Source organism: Arachis ipaensis, chromosome B9, assembly GCF_059453495.1.
Source record: "Arachis ipaensis isolate K30076 ecotype BB chromosome B9, ASM5945349v1, whole genome shotgun sequence".
Classification (NCBI taxonomy): domain Eukaryota; kingdom Viridiplantae; phylum Streptophyta; class Magnoliopsida; order Fabales; family Fabaceae; genus Arachis; species Arachis ipaensis.
This window is the reverse complement of record NC_142444.1, coordinates 55,456,856-55,481,320: the sequence shown is the minus strand read 5'-3', so window position 1 is coordinate 55,481,320 and position 24,465 is coordinate 55,456,856. Positions and strand designations below refer to the sequence as shown.

Genomic DNA, 24,465 nt, shown 5'->3' with positions numbered 1-24,465 from the left:
ATGAGTTAGATTTTTTTTTTTTTTATATTGTGGTTTGTTTGCTAAATCATTATGTGTGTAAAGAGTTCAAAATTTATTAAGTCTAAAAAATCTTGTTTTTCTTTTATTAAATCTAAAAGTTAATTATAATTTTTTAAATATTCAGAAAAAAAATAATATGAGAAATATTATATATAACTTATATTTCTGTATTAAAACAAAAAATGTTATTTTCATATTAAAAAAGATCGTCATCATGAATTATAAATATTAATGTTTTTTATTTTTTATATTTTTAATATATATTTTATATTTCAATATATAAATAATTAATTGGTGGTTTGGTAACTATTTTTTTCTGTACATACTTAATATATATGGTTCATTAGATAATAGGTTTGTATAATTCTTTTCTCGTTGTAAATATTATTTATTTGTTCGTTGTAATTCGCATTAAATTTATATTTAAATACTGACATGATGTTATGACACATGTTAATAATGTTTAACTAATTACTAATATGTACTAAAACCAAATATTTTAAAACTTACGAAGAATAAAAAAATTAAAACTGTTAGAAATAGGAGACTGAGAGAATAATCTGAAAAGTGTATTATTGAGATGTGTTCAAAGGTACAATATATAATGGGTATTTATAGGTGTTAAATGAATCAGAATAATAAAGATATAGAATTCTATAATTAATATACAGATATACTATATAAATATAGACGATACTAATTGGTCTAAATTGATGCTAATGATTCTCTAACATCTCCCCTCAAACTCAAGTGGGAGCTAAGGATACCAACTTGAGTTTGGATAACAAAGTCCAGAAACAAGTCAGGTAATGAGCTTTCGTGAAGATATCAGCAGTCTGATCTAGTGTTCCAACTGCAATGAGATGAACAGCATCAATAAGGATACGTTGCCGAACAAAGTGACAATCAATCTCAATGTGTTTGATGCGTTCATGAAACACATCATTATGGGCGATCTGAATAGCACTGCGGTTATCACAAAAAACATCAGTAGGGGACGATAGAGGAGCACCAAGATCTTCGAGAAGCCAATGAACCGAGATAACTTCAGCAGTGGTGTCAGTGAAGGCATGGTATTCAGCTTCTATGCTTGAGCGAGCAGTGAACGTTTGCTTCTTAGCACGCCAAGAAATGAGAGCGTCGCCAAGAAACAAATAGTAACCAGTAGTAGAACGACGATTGATAAACCCCAATTTTGTGGTTTATCTTGGGCTTAATTTGGGGGATTTTATCACATTTTCTCACATTTATTCAATGAAATAGCATGGTTTTGCAATTCTCTCTTGATTTGTGAATGTGAAAACATATTTTTTAGGCCCTAAAATTGGTGATTTTAATTCACTTTAATTCCATTTGATGCCTTGATATACTTGTTGGGTAATTTCAGGTTCATAAGGCAAGTATTAGATGGAAGAAGTGAGGAGAAAAGCATGCAAAGTGGGAGAACTCATGAAGAAATGAAGGAACCGTAAAGCTGTCAAGTCTGACCTCTTTGCACTCAATCGATCATAACTTGAGCTACATAGGTCCAAATGAGGCGGTTCTAGTTGCGTTGGAAAGCTAACATCCGGGGCTTCGAAATGATATAAAATTTGCCATATGTTACTTCGCGTATAGGGGCGCTCACGTGCCATGTACATATGCGCGCCGATGCTGCTCGTGGCCCACTAAAGTAAAATCGCCCCCAGCGTTTTCTGAAACACTTTGGGCCCAACCCAACTCATTTTTTATACTATTTCATGAAGAATTCAAATTTGGGTAAGGGGATTTACCCTTTCTGTCGGTGGTAGCAAAAACATCTGGCTTTTCCATGATAGTGGTCACAAAGATCAAAGAGAGGAGAGAAAACAGAAATTTCGGAGAAGAAAATGAGAAATCGGAGTGCAAAATCGGAAAGAGCTCACCAAAAAATCTTAGGGAGGGTCCCGATTGTCTGCCACGTCGGCAATGACGTCAGCGCCACGTCAGCGAGACAATGACACATGGCAGCACCTGAGTGGACGAGAGAGACACGCTAGCAGTGAGGTGGAGGTGCGGGTCAGGTCGGGTCGTGCGCGGGTCGTGGATACCAGGGATGGCTTCGTTGCGACACGTGGTTGCACCAGGAGAGTGCGATCAGCACCAAGATCAACGGCTGCTGAAGCTTCTGGAATGAAACAATGGAGGTGGACAACGAACTTCCGGCGGCGCGTGACGGCGCGTCCGGGGCTGCTGACGGCGATTTCGGTGGCGTTTGAAAGATGACGAAACGAAGCACACGATGATGCCGGAGGTAACGAACCAAAGCGTCGAAAACAGATCGAAAAACGAAGGCAAATAGGCACTGTCGGAAGAGAAAAACAAGGAGGCTAGGAACAGAATTTCATTGAAAAAGAAAAAAAAAACTTTAGGCTCTTGATACCATGTTAAAAACAAGAGACTGAGAGAGTAATCTGAAAAGTGTATTATTGAGATGTGTTCAAAGGTACAATATATAAAGAGTATTTATAGGTGATAAATGAATCAGAATAATAAAGACATAGAATCTTATAATTAATATACAAATATATTATATAAATATAGACGATACTAATTAGTCTAAATTGATGCTAATGATTCTCTAACAAAAACAATTATATTATATATAGAATAAAAAATAATTATTAAATTAGTTATATATAATATATATTAAAAATAAATTAAATAATAATATATTTTTATATAAATATATAACAGTTAATTAGTGATTTTTTTGTATATATAACATTTTTAACAAAAAAAAAAAACACTGAAACCAAAATGAGTGCATTTTTTTGTACGGAACAAAAATTATAATCTTAATAAAAATAAATAATCACTCTGCGGAAAGATAATCAAGCGCTAATTATTTTTCATTTAGGTTCATTTTTTTTCTCTTTCCTATATTATAATTAGGGTAAAGTATTAAATTGGTCCCTAGGTTTAGGCGTAATTCTGTTTTGGTCCTTAAGGTTTGAAGTGTTCTATTTGAATCCAAAAAAGTTTCATTTAGCATCAATTTAGTCCCACAGTGAGGTCAAAATTAAATAATTAACAAAATGTCCTACATAACAACAGTACAAGAACAAAATCGATAATTTGGAGAACAAGTACAAGCTCCAGAGGCATAAAATCAACCATTGATACATCAATATATTTATTTATTATTTTTTTATAATATAAATAAAATATTTTCTATAAAACTAAAGAAAATGATAAATAAATGTATTGATGCATCAATGGTTGATTTTGTGCCTCTGGAGCTTGTACTTGTTCTCCAGATTATCGATTTTGTTCTTAAACTGTTGTTATGTAGGACATTTTGTTAATTATTTCATTTTGACCTCACTGTGGGACTAAATTGATGCTAAATGAAACTTTTTTAGATTCAAATAGAACACTTTAAACTTTAAGAACCAAAACAGAATTACGCCCAAACCTAGGGGACCAATTTAATACTTTACTCTTATAATTATATTCTTTCATATTATCTTAGTATCTAGTCACCCAAAAACCAAAATATCATCTTGATATTTCTTTTTTTTTTACATTAATTATTTAAGGCTCATCCTTAATATATTCCTTATGAAATAAGAAGTAATGTACACTTATTAAATAAATAAATGTTAACCCTTCATTTATTAAATTTATATAAATAATTTAAATTTAGAGTTTAAATTTAGAATTTAAATATAGAGAGTCAGAATTTAGAGTTTAAACTTTAACATTATTTAAAATTTAGAATTAATGCTTAAGATTTAAAATTAAGAATTTAAATTTTAAAATTCAAAAAACGATGCATACACTCTTTATTTTTTCCAAAATACATTAGCATTTGCCATTATTTAACCACAAAACAATTTAACATTAATTTGAGAAAATTTTTAAGTTATTACATTGCTATGATTTTATTAGATAAGCAAGCAATAAAAGTTATTAGATTCTAGAGGATATGTTTCCTAAATAATTAAGAGTGAGTAATACATATTTTTACTTTATCAACCAAAAATATAAAATAAAATAACACGGTTTTTGCATATAATGAAACTAACTAACAATTTATTATTCATGAAAAAGTTGGAGGAGATATTTTAACATGGGAAATTTTTTTATACCTATAAAAATTGTGTCTAATTAATTTACCTAAAGGTAGAGATAGAATAAGATAGAACTCAGTTTTTCTGTAAATTATGAGTAAAATTTAGACACCATAAAAAATACCTTCTAACATATGCTTTTAGCTTATTTTTAATGATGCATTATTTTAATTAGTTTAATTTTCCTAATTCAGTCATACTCTTATACAGTATAGTCACCAAAAATAAATACTCTTATACTTATACAGTATAATTTTTCTTTTTAAATTATATGCCTTAACAAAAGTTTTTTTAGGAAACTTTGTGGAAATGCTAGTATAGTAGTATGGAAAAAAAAAAGGTTTGTCCTGTGGAATATTGTGTTTTCACTTTTCATCAAATGGAAATGGGTGAGAAAGAGACACAATATGCTGAGTTATGGAAGCAAGGAATAACCAAAGGAATATTCGTTCGGTGGATACCACTCTTCAAAACGCACCACGTTTCCGAAAACCTTATAGAGACTCTGTTCGGCTTCTGTTACAAAAAATTGACTGCTTTTCCTTCTCTTTCTTTCTCTTCAGGTTGTACAATTCGTATTTCTATGAATTGAGTTGTTTGCATCAACGTACAGTTCAATCTCAATACCCAAATAAATAATAATAATAATAATAATAATAATAATAAATAAATAAATAAATAAATAAATAAAGTTCCTTGTGGGTACTATTATTTGATCTTTGATGGTGCTAATAAAATATTGGAGATTGTTAGAAAGCTAAAGGATCGATACTTTCGAAGCTTTCATGTCTTATAATTTTTGTTTTTTTAGAGATTATATATATATTTTTATATTTACCTGACTTTGGAGTCTTATGTTGATTCATATTTCTTTCTTTAAATAATTTCTACGAGTGATGTTTTAGTTTTACTACTTTCGATTAGAAATGATATTTATGTTAATTTTTTAAAGCCACTACCAAAAAAAAAAAGGTTTATAGTCACGGTGAGTTAGTAAAAAGGTGATCATAGGTCTATAATCACGATTTTTGCCTTTTGGTCACCGTTATTTTATCATGACCTATTTTATCGTGGCTCATTCATTTTTAGTATTAGATATTAAATAAATAAAATTTTATACCACATATAGTTAACAAAATTATACCAAATTATAATTATACCAAATTATAATTAACAAACAAAATTAAATTGGCTTGATGTTTATTCCCTTCATTTTATGCAATAATATATATAAAAAGAAAATAAGTGAGAAATCAAGATTCTTCTTCAATGGTTTAGTTTTTTTTTCTCAGTTATTTAACCACCATTTAACTTTTAAGAAAAATATAAAAAAATTATCAAAATTTATTATTTTTAGTCATTAATTTAATTTTTTAATTTAATAATCTAATAACATATTTTAGCCTATATTTTTAAATATATAATTAATTGTTAATAAAAAATAATAAATTTTGATACTTTTTTAACATTTTTTAATTTTTAAAGGAGAATTTTTTTGTGTCTTTTTCTGAGAAACTGGATTTGAGGAGTGAAAAGAATTGGAATATATTAGGCGAGGCTTTATACTTAGGATATACTAAGTGTTCATACCCTGGCCCAATAATAAAGGTCCAGGGCCCAAGCAAATAGGCCCAACCCAAAGGGTTGGCCCTCACCCAAAGGGTTGGCTCTCACCCAGTACCAGCCTTCATCCCAAGAAGTCGGTACTAAACACGACCTGCTCCAAAGAAGTCGGATACGAGGGTTATCTGGCGGATAACACTCATTCGAATGAGTAACTGCCCCTAGAAACTCTCTAACCACTTCATAGAGCCATATCTTAACCTCCCTAAGATATGGGAACGGTTATCCACCTAAAAAGGTGGCACTACTTCAGCGGTGGTTATTGGTTCACCACTATAAATACACTGACACCATTCAGGTATCTCTAAGTTCCAATATACTCTCTAACCTGCTCACACTCTTGCTAACTTAGGCATTGGAGTGTCTTTGCAGGTACCACCCCCCATTCTTTCTCATGTACAAGTCGGACGGAGGAACACCGAGTACCAGGTCCACTCGACAGCCACCTCCTTTACACGTTTGGGCCAACCAACGCCATCCGGCCCATTAATCTCCGGTTACCCACCGTAACATTGGCGCCGTTGCCGGGGACCCGAGAGATCAACCAGTGATGGCGGATAGATCCCCTGAAGAGGGTCATGTGGAGACAGATTCTGAACAAGAGAATCTGAACACTGGAAACAATGAGGCAGACCAGACCCTTCACCAGGAAGCCAATGATCAACACAGGGAAGGCACCTCCGGAATCAAAAACCCGAAGGTAAATTCCTCGGAGGGGCGTGAATCAGAAAAAGAAGGACCCTCCCACGCAATTGAGCTCATGGGACTAGTCCACAGTCGCCTCGAGCAGCTAGAATAGGAACGGGAACGACAAAAGGAAACCGAAAAGAACCTAAAAGAGGAGATGGAGCGACGAAAAGAGTTAGAAAGAAAACTCTTAAAGTTAGAATCCTCCCTCAAAGGTCAGAACTCCCATGACGGTAGAGAAGATTCGCCCTTAGGGGAGAAAGATCCTTTTAGTGAGGACATAATGAGGGCAAAAGTTTCGAGAAACTTTAGAAGCCCCGACATGGACCTCTACGACGGAACCACTGATCCAAAGCATCACCTGGGCAACTTTAAAAGTCGGATGTATCTGGCTGACGCTTCTGACGCTACGCGATGCAAAGCTTTTCCGACAACCTTGTCAAAACCAGCGATGAAGTGGTTCGACAACCTCCCTCCGAGGTCAATTACCAGTTTTGAAGACCTCTCAAGAAAGTTCTTGATGAGGTTCTCCATCCAGAAAGACAAAGTAAAACATGCACCAAGTCTCCTGGGGATAAAACAGGAGGTCGGGGAGTCCTTACGGGCCTATATGGAAAGGTTCAACAAAGCATGTCTGGAGATTCAAGACCTGCCCACCGAAGCAGTCATCATGGGGCTAGTCAACGGTCTTAGAGAGGGTCCCTTCCCACAGTCCATATCAAAAAGACACCCCGCCTCTTTAAGTGATGTACAGGAAAGAGCTGAAAAGTACATCAATATGGAAGAAAATGCTAGGCTAAGAGACCCGAGTTGGCAACCTGGTCACCCTCTCTCAACAAAAGAGAGGGAGAGGGAAGCTAAAAAGAAGGAAGAGCTCGGCCTCGATAGGCCAAGAAAATATCACTCTTATACTCCACTGAAAGTTCCTGTAGTGGATGTATACAGAGAAATTTGCAATACCGAAAGGCTGCCTCCCCCCAGGCCCATCAAAAATAAAAGAGGAGGGAGCCGCGGTGATTACTGTGAGTACCATAAAATATATGGGCACTCCACAAATGACTGTTACGACCTTAAAAATGTGATAGAAAAACTGGCCAGAGAAGGTCGGCTTGACAGATATCTCATAGAAAGGTCGGACAATCATGGAAAAAGAAAGCGAGATGATATGGATAGAAGAGACCCACCACCACAAACTCCGGAGAGACATATCCATATGATCTCAGGAGGATTTGCGGGAGGGGGACTCACAAAATCCTCTCGTAAAAGACATCTCAAAAGAGTTTACCAGATCGAAGAGGGGTCCTCCGACTTTCCAACCATTTCATTCACAAAGGAAGAGGGGCGAGGAATAATCCCTGGGCACGACGACCCAGTGGTAATCACCATGATCCTGGCAAATGCCCATCTACACAGAACACTAGTAGACCAAGGAAGCTCGGCGGACATCCTCTTCAAGCCCGCTTTCGACAAACTAGGGTTAGAGGAGAAAGAGTTAAGAGCCTACCCCGACACCTTGTACGGATTAGGCGACACGCCAATAAAGCCACTAGGATTTTTGCCCCTCCACACCACCTTTGGAAAGGGGGAGAAATCAAAGACTCTGAGTATAGACTTCATAGTCATCGACGTGGGGTCGGCCTATAATGCTTTAATCGGCAGAGCCACCCTTAATCGACTCGGAGCGGTGGTATCGACGCCCCACCTCTGCATGAAATTCCCGACCTCAGCGGGGATAGCAACGGTGAGGGGAGACCAGAAGCTGGCAAGAAAATGCTACAATGAAAGCCTAAACCTGAGAGGAAAAGGCAAAGAAGCTCACACAATAGAGCTCGGTGGAGCAAGGATTAAAAAAGAGCGGCGACCGCAGCCCGGGGGAAAAACCGAGGAGATTCAGGTCGGCGAAGAGGAAGGAAAAAACACTCACATAGGAGCCAACCTAGGGGAAACCCTAAGACAAGGGTTGACTAAGCTCCTAAGGGATAACTCCGATCTCTTCGCCTGGAAGGCCTCCGACATGCCTGGGATAGATCCCGAGCTCATGTCCCACAAGCTTTCGGTCTACTCGGGATCTCGACCTGTACAACAACGAAGACGCAAGCTCGGCCCAGAGCGAGCTCTAATAGTAGAGGAGCAAGTACAAGCGCTCCTAGAAGCCGGTTTCATCAGAGAAGTCAAGTATCCAACATGGCTAGCCAATGTAGTGCTAGTCAAAAAACAAAATGGTAAATGGAGAATGTGCGTCGACTATACCGACTTAAATAAGGCATGTCCCAAGGACCCTTATCCACTACCAAGCATTGACGCCCTAGTAGATTCTAGCTCGGGGTATCAATACTTGTCGTTCATGGACGCCTACTCAGGGTATAACCAAATCCCTATGTATGAACCAGACCAGGAAAAAACATCATTCATCACGCCCAGAGCTAACTTTTGCTACGTGGTCATGCCATTTGGATTGAAAAATGCAGGGGCCACATATCAAAGGCTGATGAATAAGGTGTTTGCCCCTCACTTAGGGAGCTTAATGGAAGTGTACGTCGACGATATGCTGGTAAAGACCAAGAAAGAAGTCGACCTCTTGTCCGACCTTTCACAAGTCTTTGACACCATAAGGTTGCACGGGATGAGACTAAATCCTGCAAAGTGCACCTTCGTGGTGGAGGCAGGAAAATTTCTAGGATTCATGCTAACACAAAGAGGGATTGAAGCCAATCCCGACAAGTGTAGAGCTATCTTAGAAATGAAAAGCCCGACTTGTTTGAGGGAGGTCCAACAGCTGAATGGCCGACTAGCAGCTCTCTCCAGATTTTTGGCAGGATCAGCACTAAGATCCCTTCCACTGTTCTCCCTGTTGAGAAAGGGACACCAGTTTGAATGGACTCCCGAATGCGAGGAGGCATTCCAGGAGTTCAAAAAGTTTTTGAGCCAACCTCCTATTTTGACCCGACCTGTAGCCGGAAAGGACCTCGTCCTATACCTATCCGTGGCAGACAAGGCTGTCTCAGCAGCCTTGATAAGAGAAGACAAGGACGGTCAACACCCAATCTACTTCATCAGTAAAGTTCTACAGGGCCCTGAGCTAAGGTATCACAAATTAGAAAAGTTTGCCTACTCCTTAGTAATAGCCTCTCGAAGGCTACGGCCTTACTTCCAAGCTCACACAATAAGAGTCCGCACGAACCAACCCATGAAGCAAATCCTCCAAAAAACGGATGTTGTAGGAAGAATGGTTCAATGGGCAATAGAGCTCTCCGAGTTCGACTTGAAGTACGAAACTCGGACGGCGATTAAAGCCCAGTGCCTCGCCGACTTCATTGCAGAATATGCAGGGGATCAAGAGGATAAACCAACTACATGGGAACTCTACGTAGATGGATCCTCCAATAAAACAGGAAGCGGCGCAGGCATAATATTGGTAGATGAAAGGGGAACCCAGATAGAGGTCTCCCTCAAATTTGAGTTCCCAGCTTCAAATAATCAGGCAGAATATGAAGCCTTGATTGCAGGATTGAAGCTGGCAGAAGAAGTCGGTGCTACAAAGGTAATGGTATACAGTGACTCTTAAGTGGTGACCTCCCAAATAAGTGGAGAATATCAGGCAAAAGACCCAAATATGAAGAGATACTTGGAAAAAACTTTGGAGCACCTTGGGCGTTTTGCAGAAACCGAGGTCACGCACATAACTCGGGACCTAAATAGCAGAGCAGACGCCCTATCCAAGTTAGCAAGTACCAAGCCAGGGGGAAATAACAGAAGCCTGATCCAAGAAACTCTCCAGGAACCTTCAGTGGTAAAAATGGAAGACAAACAAGAAGTCTTTAAAGTGGTCGGATTAAACCTCGGATGGATGAACCCCTTGGTCAAATACCTGAAATTCGACATCCTCCCCAAGGAGGAAAAGGAGGCCAAGAAAATCCGAAGGGAAGCGCAACACTATACCTTGGTGAAAAATATTCTCTATAGAAGGGGGATATCAACACCATTGTTAAAGTGTGTGCCGACCTCAAGAGCCACTGAGGTATTAGAGGAGGTACACAGTGGAATCTGCGGGAACCATCTCGGAGCGAGGTCATTAGCCAGAAAGGTGATCCGAGCTGGATTCTACTGGCCAACCTTGCAGAAAGATGCCACAGACTTTGTGAAAAAATGCCAACCGTGTCAAATGCATGCAAATTTCCACGTGGCCCCCCCAGAGGAGCTCATCAGTGTCACCTCCCCATGGCCCTTTGCAAAATGGGGAATGGATTTGTTAGGTCCTTTTTCCCAGGCGCCAGGACAAGTCAAATACCTAATAGTGGGAATAGATTATTTCACAAAGTGGATAGAAGCAGAACCACTGGCCACCATCACTGCACAAAGAAGTCGGAGGTTCCTCTACAAAAATATAATCACAAGGTATGGGATACCTTATTCCATTACCACAGATAACGGAACCCAGTTCACCGACTCCACCTTTAGAAGCCTAGTAGCCAGTATGAACATCAAACACCAGTTCACCTCAGTGGAACACCCACAAGCCAATGGGCAAGCCGAAGCAGCCAACAAAGTCATACTGGCAGGACTAAAGAAAAGATTACAAGATGCGAAAGGAGCTTGGGCTGAAGAGCTCCAACAAGTACTATGGGCTTACAGAACAACCCCCCAATCCGCCACTGGAGAAACACCCATCCGACTAGTTTATGGCGTAGAAGCCATGATCCCGATAGAGGTCAATGAGCAAAGCCCAAGAGTGATTTTTCACGACGAGATCGGGAATATACAGGGGCACAAAGAGGAGCTCGACCTGCTCCCCGAAATCCGAGAAGAAGCCCAGATAAGAGAAGCAGCGTTGAAGCAAAGGATGACCGCGAGATACAACAAAAAAGTCATTCGAAGGAGTTTCACCCCAGATGACTTGGTCCTAATCAGAAACGATATTGGAGTCAACAAATCGGGGGAAGGAAAGCTCGCTGCTAATTGGAAAGGACCATACAAGATCAACGAGGTCTTAGGAAAGGGCTATTATAAGGTAACCGACTTCGACGGCAACGAGTTACCAAGATCATGGCATGCTTGTAATATGAAAAGGTACTACAGCTAAAAGCGAACCCTACTCCCTGATGTACTCTTTTCCCAATTTCATGATTTTTTCCCAAAATCAAAGGGTTTTTTCTGAAAAGGGTTTTTAACGAGGCATCATAGTAGGGGCTAAGGGAAAATAAATAATCAAAAGTCCTTAGTAGCAATAAGGTACCTCCTCAATTAATAAAGATCTCTTTCATTTTAAATATCTCTTTTAAATTTCCTTTTTATTCCCCTTCTACGAAACGCGCCGATTTAAGCTCGACAAAACGTGAAAATCCCATGAACCGACCTAGATGGTCGTCAGGATAAAACGACGAGGTACAAGTCGGCGTAAAGAGGCTATAGAAGTCGATCATGATAAACTCGGGAGCTGTCCGACTCGTAAGTCGGAGTGCGAAACCGAGTAAAATTAAAATGAATCGCAAAAGTAGCCTAAGTCACGAAAAACTCAATAAAACAAAATTGAGTGCTAGGAACACTACAAGAAAAATACCCATTCAGCCACACTTTTTTTAAGCTACATTTGAAAAGCGTAGCCTATTCATAGAATAGGCTACGCTTTTCTCAGTGTTGCCTTTTTATAAGAGAAAAGGAAACACAATTCTGGCATCATTTAAAAAGTGTAGCCTTAGGTATTATAGAAATCACTTATAAAGCATAGCCGTAGGTTGATATCTATGAGTTCACTTTTTGTATTAAAGAGAGTGCTTTTAAAGGGTAGCCTATTTATTAAGTTTTGGGTGCACTTTAAAAGTGATGCCTAATGTATCTAAAGCCAAAAGCTTACACTTGATAAATTTTTTTCCTCACTTTCTCAAAAGCAAACTCACACACTTAGTCAAATTTTTGTCCCTTCAAAACTCACACTTAGTAGCCTTCAGAAACCCTCTCACCATCAAAGAAGATGTAAGATCCAAAATTTTCGAAAAATATTACTATGAGTTAATTTCAACTTATATATTCATTAAAAATTTTATTTTTAGAAATTATTTTATTAAAAGTAATTAAATCAAGTTTTGACAATTAAATTGAAAATTTTACTTAATCTTATAAGAATTTTATAGGATTTAATTAAATAATTGAGATTTTGGAATTTAATACTCTAATTTTTATAAACAGAAAATAAATTATATTTCTAATTTTAAAATTAGAATATTTGATTAAAAACTGATTAGTAAATTAATAATTAAGTAGTATTTTTAAAATAATTTTAAAAGAGCAAATTAGATTTCAATTTTTTATAATATACTTTAATTTTATTAAAATTGGCCAAACCCCAATTTACCCGAAATTTTTAATTTCACTTTTGTCCCAAATTATACCCTAATTCCTAAATTAATCCCCAAAAAGTCCTAACCCCTTCTAACCTAGCCACCGCCAATGTTTCCCTTCTCTGACCAATACACAGCAGCAGTTTTCCTTTCTTCCCAATTCAACCTAAGACACAGCAGCAGTAAAAGGAAAAGAGGGAAAAGGGATAGCGGAGAGAAAGAGAGAACCGAGGGGGAAGAAGAGAAGAGGAAGGTTGCGCAGGCGCCACTGGCCATCGCTGCTTCGTTGTCGTCGTCCTCGCGAGCCGCCACCGCCGGCCTGGAGCCCGCCGCTCGTGTCTCGCCGCGTCGCCATCTCGCCGCGGGACTTGGTGCTGTCACTGCCATCGCGTCGTTTGGAGAGGAAGAGTCGTGCATGAGAGAGGGAGAATCAGGAGGAGCGTCGCGCAGGAGGGAGGTGACGCCTTGTTGTCGCGGTGCTTCCATGGCCACCGACGCGCCGCCGCACTTCATGGTAACCGCCGAAGCCTTCGTCACCACAGACACAGTCAACGCTGATTAGGGCAGAGGAGAGTGGAAAGCATGAGAGATGCACGGAAGACAGAGGAGCAGAAACGCGACAAGAGGGAGAAGGACGAGGTCTGCTCTCATGCTGTCCTGCTCCGCCACCGCTGCTGCCATCGATTAGATTGAATTTGTATGCTCTGTTTTATCACCGCTATGGTTTCCATATTCTGATTTTAATTCTAGTCCTTACTTTATCTTGAATCCCCAGGGTTGTAATTGCTTTTAATTCCTATCCAATTTGAATATTCTATTTTGCTGCAACCATGGCCACTGCTGTGAGGACTAACATTATCGCTATATGGCTTTTTATTTTCTGTTTATAACTTACTTCAATTTCTCTTGGTTTACAGTCACTAAGAAAAATGAACCACCCAAATATTGTGAAGCTAAAGGAAGTTATTCGAGAAAGTGACATTCTGTACTTTGTTTTTGAGTACATGGTGGGTGGCTAGTTCTTCATTAGATGTGGTCTGCATCATCTTGTGCAAAGTCCAGTAATTGATGTTTCAATTGTTTGGGTGATTTAGGAATGCAACCTGTACCAACTTATGAAAGACATGGAGAAGATGTTTTCTGAGGGTGAAGTTAGGAATTGGTGTTTTCAAGTTTTCTAAGGTCTTGCTTATATGCACCAGTGGGGATACTTCCACCGTTATCTGAAGCCTGGTACGTTTATCATTGCATCCGAATCCTTTGTTAAATGTGCTATATGATAAAATAGAGAACATGCTTTTTGAGTATGTTAGCTTTTTTTTTTCAAACTTCTCAAGAATTACCTAGCTTTTTCTATCAATTATGAATCATTTAGGTTGACATTTTAATGAAGTTGTTATTGTGCAGCAAATGGAGATTTATACTATGGTCTATTCTGATTTTGGCCTAGCACGTGAGATCAGTTCACAACCACCCTACACTGAGTATGTCTCCACACGGTGGTAAGTGCTTTCAACTTTTGTATGTAAATTATTCAGTTGTGTATTGTGCAGTTTATAAGTTGTACGCTGGCTTCTGTTAGGTATCGTGCTCCTGAAGTGCTACTTCAATCTTATCTGTATAGCTCCAAAGTTGGTAAGTATATGCTTTAAACAGCGATAATGATCAAATTAATACTGTTTGGAGTGATGATAAGTACCATTTTATTTACTGAATTTTCTGTCACTCATTTAGACATGTGGGCAATGGGTGCTATAATGGCTGAACTGTTCTCTCTTCGTCCTCTTTTCCCTGGTGCCAGGTAGTCTCTCTCTCTCTCTCTCTCTCTCTCTCTCAAATACGATCTTCCGTCGAAGATCTTATGTCGTGTTATCGATGTTAAGTGTCTGGTAATGTTTATCTTTTTTTGGTTCCTTATGTTGTGTTATGTGTTCTTGATTGGTAATGTTTATCTAATAATTCTCAGTCCTGGTTTTTGTGAATCTACTTCAAGTTTCAAATGGCACTTTCAAACATGTGCTACTGACCTACTGTACCAATTTCAATATGATAATGCCTGAATTCAAAAGGAAAAGAAAGAAAATAGAAAACAAGTACTTTAGTAGCACAAAGAGTCAACTTTGAAAGTTTGACACATTGTAATTTGATCTTATATATTGATGGGTAAATTACTTTAATTAGTAAGAATCTCTAATCCACAAATATTTGTGTTTTGGCTGCTGGAATCAGACTATTTCGTGAACAGTATTGTATGACAAGAAGACTGGAACTAATTTGCTTCAATGGCCAGTGAAAGAAATAGAGAGCTTGAGACTTAGCAGTGATGAATTTAAGGAATTATTGGTTAAACCTGGCACAGTAGTGCCATTACACATTGGCCCTGCAACACAGGATTTTTTCATAGTTATTGGTTGCATTGATACAACTTGTATCTCACAGTAATCATAGTTTTACTTTACATTTTCCTGATTTTTATTTATTTATTTATTTTTTGTTGTTCAGTTGGACATATTTTTTGGACCATTTGGCATTTTGGCTATTGCAAATGACCAACTTTCTGAACTAACACCAATTTATTTCTGTCTTTCAAATTATGGAAATGGAACCTCAACTACTACAACTATTACTACTTCTACTTCTACTTCCTTCTGTGTTGATGAAACTAGGTACTATTAACTAATGAATCATCATCATTCATATTTGTTTCTTCCTTTATTAGGAGAAAGTGACAAAATATATGAGTTGTTGGATAATAATGCAGGTCATCAAAGGCACCTGATGTATCAAAGCTAGTTTTCAGAAGCAAATTGCCTATTCTAAGTGATGAAAAACTATCATTGAAGGTATTGGTAAGTAGTGTCAATTAACCTATTTGGTCTCACGTGACTTGATTCACGAGATAATATTAAAATTGGATTATCAAAAATCACACATAAGTCGATATGGTTCATTAAACTGACTAAAGATTCAATACTTTCAATTTAGTTCTTGAAAGATATCACTATGTGTCAAGTTGGTAAGTTAACTTTACTACTATGTCACTAATGATCGCTGACATATGGAGACACCTACACTCTTTTCTTTGAAGGCATGTTAAGCATATCATCTAATTAACTTGTGGCAATGACTTCTCAGCTTTCCGAGGCAAAAAAACGAGAGCGGGCCTTTACGAATAGAGGACGCCGGAATCAGTTGCGCTCAATGGGAGAAGCCAAGAATTTGCTTCAATATATGTTCAATTCAGTCGCAGATGTTAGGTGCTTTATTTGACATCAATTTGTTTTTTTCTCTTCTATCAGAAGATTAATAACTTTTATTAGAAGATACTTATGTAGAATACAATATTTTGGTTTTTTATAGTTTATTAGTAGTAAATTCTAAGTGGTCTAATGTATATTTTGATATGGGTATATTTAATTTAGTGTGAGATGTATGAATACTCATTTATGATCATCCCAATATTTTTAGTTCATTATAAATATATTTTGTTAAAGGATATTTTTTATTATTTAAAGAATATTGTATGGTATTATTATGTATTTATTTTTATTTTATAATTTTTGACTAATTTAATTAAAAAAAATAGGATTATATATATAATCATATTACTAAATATTAGGTTTTAAAAAAAAATTATTAGAATATATATATATATATATATATATATAGAAAATAAAAAAAAACAATGAGGGACCTAAGGCTACACTTATATACAATAGTTATAGTATACAAAAAAAAAAGAGGGACCTAAAGCTACACTTATATAAAGTAGCTATGGTATACAATGTGGCTACGCTTTACAAGTGATGCAGTAGCGTTGAAAAGCGTAGCCTATTCTGAAAAAATGAAAGCTGAAAAGCGTAGCCTTTGGTCCTGGACAGCATCACTTGAAAAGCATAGCCTATTTTCAAACGCCAAAAGTGTAGCCTTTGGTGCAGAAAAGCGTAGCCTTTGAGAATAGGCAACGGCCGAATAGGAATGACCCCAAAAAGCGTAGCCGTAGCCCAAAAAGCGTAGCCGTAGCCTAAGGCATCATTTTTTTCACTTTTGGCTACACTTTTCAAGTGTACCTGAATGGGTGTTTTTCTTGTAGTGGAATAACAAAAAGAGATAGGAAAAAACTAAGAAAAAGTGGTAAGGCTGCCTTAAGGATCAAAGAGATTCAGAAAAGCAGGCAAGCCCCAAAGAAAAGGTTTTTTCCAGAAAAGATCAAAGAGTCAAAAGAACCACGAACAGAAAAGCATGCGCGCATAAGGTAACCCAAAACCCTTATCCAAAAAGGGCATTTATTTAAAACGCTAAATCAAACCCTTATTAAAAAGGGCATCATAAATTGTTTTGTTTACGGCCTTAAAAGGCCAAAAATTGTTCAAACATCAACAAATAAATATAAGGAGTTTAAAAAGGGGGGTCCACAGGCCGGACCCCCAATAGCCAAATCACTTCTTTGCAAGAGGAGTAGAAGGATCACCACCACCAGGACCAGGAGTTGGAGAGAAAGTCGGAGGAGCAGCAGAAGAACTCGGAGCGTCCTTAGAGCGAGGAGGGGACTCTATGATCCTCTGCCCCCAAGTCTTCAAATCAGACTCGGACTTCACCACGGGGACAGGAGGATCCACGATGGCACCATCAATAACAACCTTATCAGGGTCCAAAGGAGAAAGGTCCAAGTCAGGAGCAATGACTCCGACCTGCTCCTTGAAAACCCTCCAAGCCTCATCAGCACCATCCGCAATAGAGTCCTCGAACTCGGTATAGGCCTTCCGAGAATTCAGCAAGTCATTCTTTACAGACACAAGATCAGCAAACAAACTATTATAGCTGGCTTGCGCTGCATTCCTCAAATCCACCTCCATGTTGCATTGGGCTTGCAACTTCTGCTCCTTCTCCCGGAGGCTATCCCTCTCCTCCTTCAGCTTGGCGACTTTCCCCTCCAACTCCCTCTCATGCTCCTGATATATGTGAAGCCTTCCCTCCAGCTCCTCGACCCTCGAGGTCGTCCCTAAAGAGCTGATAGGAGTCTTCTCAAATATATCCAAGAGTTTGCCACAAACCCCCGTTGTCTTGAGACTCTCCTCAACCACAGTGGTGAGGTAGTGCCGAACAGAAACATCATCCATACTCATACGAGCATGAGGATAGATGTTCTTTCGGACGAACGCAAGGGCGTCTGCCTCACCAGAAGCGCCAGACTCTATGGTCTTGCGCTTCTTCGGCTCTGGTTCAGGAGTAGGTCGGACAGAAGGGGGTCGCAGAGAGGAAGCAGAGGAAGAAATTACAATAGGTTGGGAAGGAGTCCCAACGTTCCGAGGAGGAGGAGAAGGAGAGACAATTGCCCTAGCACCACCAGATCTGGCACGAGACTTTGCCTTGGCTTCCTGAACCCTCTGAAAAGACTCTTGAGCGTTTTTCTTTGCCATCTCTGCAAAAACAAATTGGTCGCTAAAAGTCAGACAAGTCGGTAAAAGAAATTGCAAGTCGGAAATAAGTGAGAAACGCAAAAAAGGCTACCTAGTTGCGACTGGACAAAGGCCGGCGACCCCTAGAGAAATTTTTTAGTATCCAAGTATGGGGCCCTCCCCCACACTTCTCGGAGGAACCCCACAATGGCCGCCTCCACCTCATCCAAGTCATCAAGACCATATTTTTCACAAGGGGAGGCCTCCACCCAGTATAAAGGAAATCGGGGGGAAGAATTGTCATCCAGGAAAAAGGGGTGGTGACCCTCTACTGCTTGAACTTTGAAAAAATAGTTTTTGAAATCGTGAAAGGATTCGTCAAAAAGGGTAAAAAGCCTCCGACCTTGTATGGCCCGGAAGGACACCCACTGTTGCTTATTATTTAACCCACTGAAGGGCTTGGTCATGTGGAAGAGATAGAAGAAAATCCTCAGAGAAGTCGGAAACTCTAAAGCCTGGCTGATAAATTGGTAAATTTTCAAAAAACCCCAAGAGTTGGGGTGAAGCTGGGTGGGAGCAACCCGGCAATGACGTAACACAGACATTTCAAACTCTGAAAATGGAAGAAAAACGCCCAAACGGGTGACCATACTCTCATACATAAAAAAGAAATGAGGGGCCGCCTCGTCGGCCCTCCCGAAGCAAACCCGGTCTTCTGGACTCGGGACTACCAACTCGTACTTCGGCTCATCCTCTTCAGAAGTACAAATTCTATGATGAGTACGAAGGTGGGTGATAAACTCGGTATCGACCGAAGGCTCCTCCCCTAGAACCGTGACATCGACCCACTGAGAAAGAACATCTACGGAAGCCATTTTCTTTTCTTAAAAAAGGGTGACAAGAAACCTACAAAAAGAAAAGGAAAATCAACACACGGTCTCTAAAGGGAGGAAGTACGGAACTAAAGCCTACAAACCAGCCTACCTACAAAATAAAGGCACGAAAATAGAAAGCATGTTACAGAAAGGGAAAAAAGCTAACCTTTAAGTCTGAAATCAAGACTGGAAGAAGTAAAAGCCCTCGAAACGCAAGAATGCAGCACGAACAAATGCAAGGGAAATTTGAAAGATTGCAGAAACGAAACAACGAAAGAGAGGGAAAGTATTTATAAAGACGTTAGGGGCATGATGGTAAAACTGGCGCTATCATTAATGAAGATGCACCGTTACCAAGGCCATTAAAATTCCCACGCACATCCCTAACGGACACGACGCTTGATTAGACGTAACTGACAGAACCGAAAGGTCAAGGAAAATCACGTCGGTTCTTAAACCATCACATCGGTCCTCTTGCAAATCGGCTACGACCCCGAGTTGAATACTCGAACCCAAATCCTAAAAGGAAATTGGGCTCGAGTAGGGGCACTGTTCATACCCTGGCCCAATAATAAAGGTCCAGGGCCCAAGCAAATAGGCCCAACCCAAAGGGTTGGCCCTCACCCAAAGGGTTGGCCCTCACCCAGTACCAGCCTTCATCCCAAGAAGTCGGTACTAAACACGACCTGCTCCAAAGAAGTCGGATACGAGGGTTATCTGGCGGATAACACTCATTCGAATGAGTAACTGCCCCTAGAAACTCTCTAACCACTTCATAGAGCCATATCTTAACCTCCCTAAGATATGGGAACGGTTATCCACCTAAAAAGGTGGCACTACTTCAGCGGTGGTTATTGGTTCACCACTATAAATACACTGACACCATTCAGGTATCTCTAAGTTCCAATATACTCTCTAACCTGCTCACACTCTTGCTAACTTAGGCATTGGAGTGTCTTTGCAGGTACCACCCCCCATTCTTTCTCACGTACAAGTCGGACGGAGGAACACCGAGTACCAGGTCCACTTGACAGCCACCTCCTTTACACGTTTGGGCCAACCAACGCTATCCGGCCCATTAATCTCTGGTTACCCACCGTAACACCAAGTAAACTAAAGGAAGAAATCTCATCAATTAGAAACCCCAATACACTTGGAATTTGGAAAAGAAAACTATTTAATTTTCTAAACACATAATCTAATTCACTATATTTTGCACCTAACTCATTTTACTATTATGATGCAACCTGTTTTTACTAATGCACAAAATTCTTCTTATTCATTCTTGCATTTTGTTAACATTAAATAATATCAACACGTATTTTACAATATTCAATTAATAATGCATTTCTTTGAAAAGCTTGTATTTTTTGATGCCACAAGAATCACATGACACATGTTGGTACATCATATCATTCAAATGTAGCCACATATTATAGCACAAGATTATTTCCAAGCAACATTTTTAGGCATATGATGTACACTGTTCATCATGATCATAATATTCTTAACTAGGGTAACCGGCTATTTGGATGCCGTTGGGATCATCTAAACTTCTTGTTGTTTGGTCTTCTAGAAAGTTAAGCTATCATATATTCATATTTGAGTAATATGTGCTCCTAAACATGGATTTTTTTTTTTTTTTTGAGAAATATTCAATAACCATCAAAATTTATTATTTTTTGTTATTATTTTTGTCATCATTAATTTAATTTTTTAAATTTAATAATTCAATAATATATTTTTAAGCATTAATAATTACTGATGATAAAAAGTAATGAATTCTAATAACTTTTCTAACAATTTTTTTGTTATCAAATGGTTACTAAGCTAAAGCATAACTTCTTTTGTTATGTTTTTGACATATACCCGTTGAATTTTAATTATTTATTTATCCCTAAAAAATAATTGTTTAGCACAACTTAAAAATAATAAATATTTAGAATAACAAAATAAAATATTTTTTCTATTTCTAACAGATTAAGAGTTAAATCTATCATTAGTTTAAATATTTAAATATTCATCGACTTAATTATTCTCATATTTGTTGTTGTTCTTAAACACATTGAATTCAAAATATTAATTTGAAAATACGAATTACTGTGAAAAATATTTACATGATTTATTCAATTATAAATAATCGTTATATAATTCTTTTAATGTTGATGTATTTTATTTAAATTTAAAAATATATGAATTAAAAGTAATATCAAAGAAACATAATATGCGTGCGCTCTTTAGTAATTAATTAATTATGCACCTTAATATAATTTTGACTAATATTATTTAAACAATATTTATTTTTTTTGTCAAAAAAAAAAATCCAAATTCAACTCACATAAACCAATCCAATTTAGATAAAAATTAATTTTCAAAAAACGGATTAACACAAATATCTATTTATAAACAAAAAAAGCTTAGCTTATATATATAAATACAAAAAATTAATTATTAAATTAATCATCATATATTTGTATATAAATAAATATATTATTTAATTTATTTTTAATATATATTTTATATAAATAATTAATTTGATAACAATTTCTAATATACGCATAATATAGTCGATTTACAAGTGCTAATCTAATCACCCTAAAGCATCTCTGGATTCTACTTTGTGGGTTATGGCCAACCTACCTATTCATAGCCTTTCAAATTACAAAATGACAACCTACTTTCTAAGGTTCTACCATATTCGTCCATGGTATCACGATTATCACAATTACGCTATGCGAAATAGAAATGAAAATTTCAATAATTCTTAGTCACATAATAATTTTACTCAAGGAGATGTGAACATAAATGATTGATTTACGTCAATAAAAAGATTAAAAATAATGAAAAAAATTTTATATGCTTTGATATTTTCCTTTCAAACTAACAAATTGATGATTGGCACCGTCCTCCCCACCACTGAAAGTTTGTTCTCGAATCTAAGTGTTCGATTGCTTTGTTTTTGTCTTTCTCATAAGTTATTGTGCTGTCCATTTTTATTTTTTGCTAAGCTAAACTTTGCTAAAGTTATTTGGGGGGTCCAAAACCTAAATAAATAAAATCTTGATATAGATATGGACCATTAACTTTTTCCGGATATGTGGCCATTAAGAAAAGAGTACCTTAGGAAAAAGATTAAGAATTATTTTCTCCTTTATAGAAAGAGAGAAAAAATATAGTTGTTGCCGGACAGTGCAAGGTACAAGCGTAGGACAATCACTTTGAGATATTTGAAGAGATAAAAAGAAAGCATAAGAGCAACACGTTGCTTAACACATATCATGTACGTACGGTCAGTCCAAACAATCTTCGCTTCTAATTGCCCACCTAAAAAGAAGGAATTTAAAAAAAAAAAAAAGGGTACGGAGAGGACTATTACTAATACGATTTGGATGTTATTTCTGTGGTCAAAAGTTGGCTTGTTTTTTAGCCGAAATCTAGGTTTAGGTCCACATTATAAAAAAAAATCTTGGGACCAATAATTTTTAATAATTTTAGCCTCCATACAAACATTAAATTCTAAAAAAATATGAATGTAAATTGTATTGATTTATATGTGTAAAATTCTGGTAAATATAGGTATAGTTATCAGAATCGAACCGGTAATTGATTCGGTCATACGATTGGGTCACTGGTTCAACCGGTGAGTCATTGATTTATCCAGTTGACCCGATCATAATTAAATAAAAATATAAAATTAAAAGTTAAATGTATGTTTTCAAAAATATATTAATAACAATCAAATATTAATTCTTAGATATAATTTATGGTGCAAAAAGAGATAATAAATTAATCACTAATATAAAATATTTTCTCAATATAAATGAACGAGAAAAAACAAAAGATAACACAATCAATCAATATATCAATATGTTTGTATATCATGCATTTCTTACTTACTTACTTGCTTGGTATCCATGTCAATCCATACTTAAAAAGATAAAAAAATAAAAATTTATTTATATATATATATAACATATAATATTGACAATTAAAATAGCGCAGTGGCAAAGGAGGAGGTACAACATGCAGTATGATCCGTGTTCGAACCTCCCCTCAGTAACCGTTTTTGGAGTTGTATTGTACGGGTTCTCCTACGGTGGTTTGGCGGTGTGCGGGTATATCGTGGGTCTGCACGAGTCCAATGCGGTCTGAAGCGCGAACCGGCCGGTTTTCAACGGATTTGACCACCGTTGACTGGTTCGATTACACGTTCGGTCTGTTTACTACTTGAACCGGTCAGACCATTGGTTCGGTTCTGATAACTATGAATATAGGTGTAAAGTATATATTTCTTTTGTGCAAAATGTTTATAAATATAGGTACAAATTATTACTAACCAAGTGTTAGCAAAAAATGATAATATTTGCTGGCGATGTAGCATTGCAATAAAAAAATTGTGCACGTAGAAGTTTTTTTGTGAATTAAGTCTAATTAAGTTAAATAGTAAAGTTTGGGTGTGTAGGTGAGTGAAAGTAGTGAGAATAATTTTTGTTGATGTCAAACTAACTTAATTGGATTTAGTTCACAAATTGACTTGTCCATATAGTGTAAAACCCTATATTTTTGGCATTCAAATAATAAATTATTTATAATTTATTATATTTGTTTAAAATTTTATTTTTAGAAATTCTTTTATCGAGGATACTTAGATCCTAATTTTTTTAGTAATTTGAGTTTAAATTAATTAGTTATTAGAGATTTTTGTAATAATTGGATATTTTCTTATTCAGAATTTAAAACTTTAGTGATTGAAAAATAATGAGAATTTTATATTGCTTAATGTGAATATTGAGATTTTGGATTTTATCTTATGAATAAAGAAAAATTAATTTGATTACTGATGAACTAAATATTGATGGTTTAGAATTCACAATAAATTCTCGTTGCTAGTATAGTTTCTAAACCAAGCAATAATCTTTTCATACAAAAACTTTGGTTGTCACAAGTAACAAAACCCAATAAAATTTACAACCGAAGTATTTAAACCTCGGGTCGTCTTCTCAAGAAATTGCAGGGAGGTATGATTTATTATTGGTTATGTAAAACAATATATTTTTAGGTTTTTGAAATAGGGAACAAGTAATTTAGATAACAAGAAAAATAAATTAATAATTAATAAAATCTCTTGGCAAGGTATAAGAAATTTAAGTCCTATCCTAGTTATCCTTATCAGGTGTGAAGAGAATTGGATTCTGCTCCCACTTTTAATTAACCCATACTAAATAAAGAAAAGTCAAGTAGACAAATTAATTTGATCCTCAGGTCCTAGTCAACTCCTATAGAGAGACTAGAGTTATTGGAGTGCAAATTAACCAGCAAAGAATTTCAATTTCAATCAACAGCTGAGTTGATAACTCAAGTGTTATAAATTACTTAACTAAGACCAAAAGGAAAAAATAAATCTAATTTGAATTAAAATCATTCATAAATA

At 36.9% G+C, this 24,465-nt stretch overlaps 4 protein-coding genes across 4 annotated transcripts in view; 2 read left to right on the top strand and 2 right to left on the bottom strand.

Moving 5' to 3' along the window:
• LOC148544724 (uncharacterized) overlaps window positions 1-24,465 on the bottom strand; it is a 199,100-nt gene that overhangs the window by 169,582 nt on the left and 5,053 nt on the right. The window lies entirely within an intron of this gene.
• Window positions 12,870-13,322, top strand: LOC148544727 (uncharacterized). The gene has a single exon (XM_088498517.1). It carries the CDS (start codon window positions 12,870-12,872, stop codon window positions 13,320-13,322), a length of 453 nt encoding a protein of 150 aa, XP_088354643.1.
• LOC148544726 (kinesin-like protein KIN-4A) lies at window positions 14,171-16,030 on the top strand. Its single transcript, XM_088497856.1, has 5 exons — window positions 14,171-14,262; window positions 14,343-14,395; window positions 14,495-14,561; window positions 15,522-15,609; window positions 15,896-16,030. The coding sequence occupies exons 1-5, from the start codon at window positions 14,171-14,173 to the stop codon at window positions 16,028-16,030; spliced, it is 435 nt and encodes a 144-aa protein (XP_088353982.1).
• Window positions 17,200-18,180, bottom strand: LOC148544725 (uncharacterized). The gene has a single exon (XM_088498484.1). The coding sequence runs from the start codon at window positions 18,178-18,180 to the stop codon at window positions 17,200-17,202; it is 981 nt and encodes a 326-aa protein (XP_088354610.1).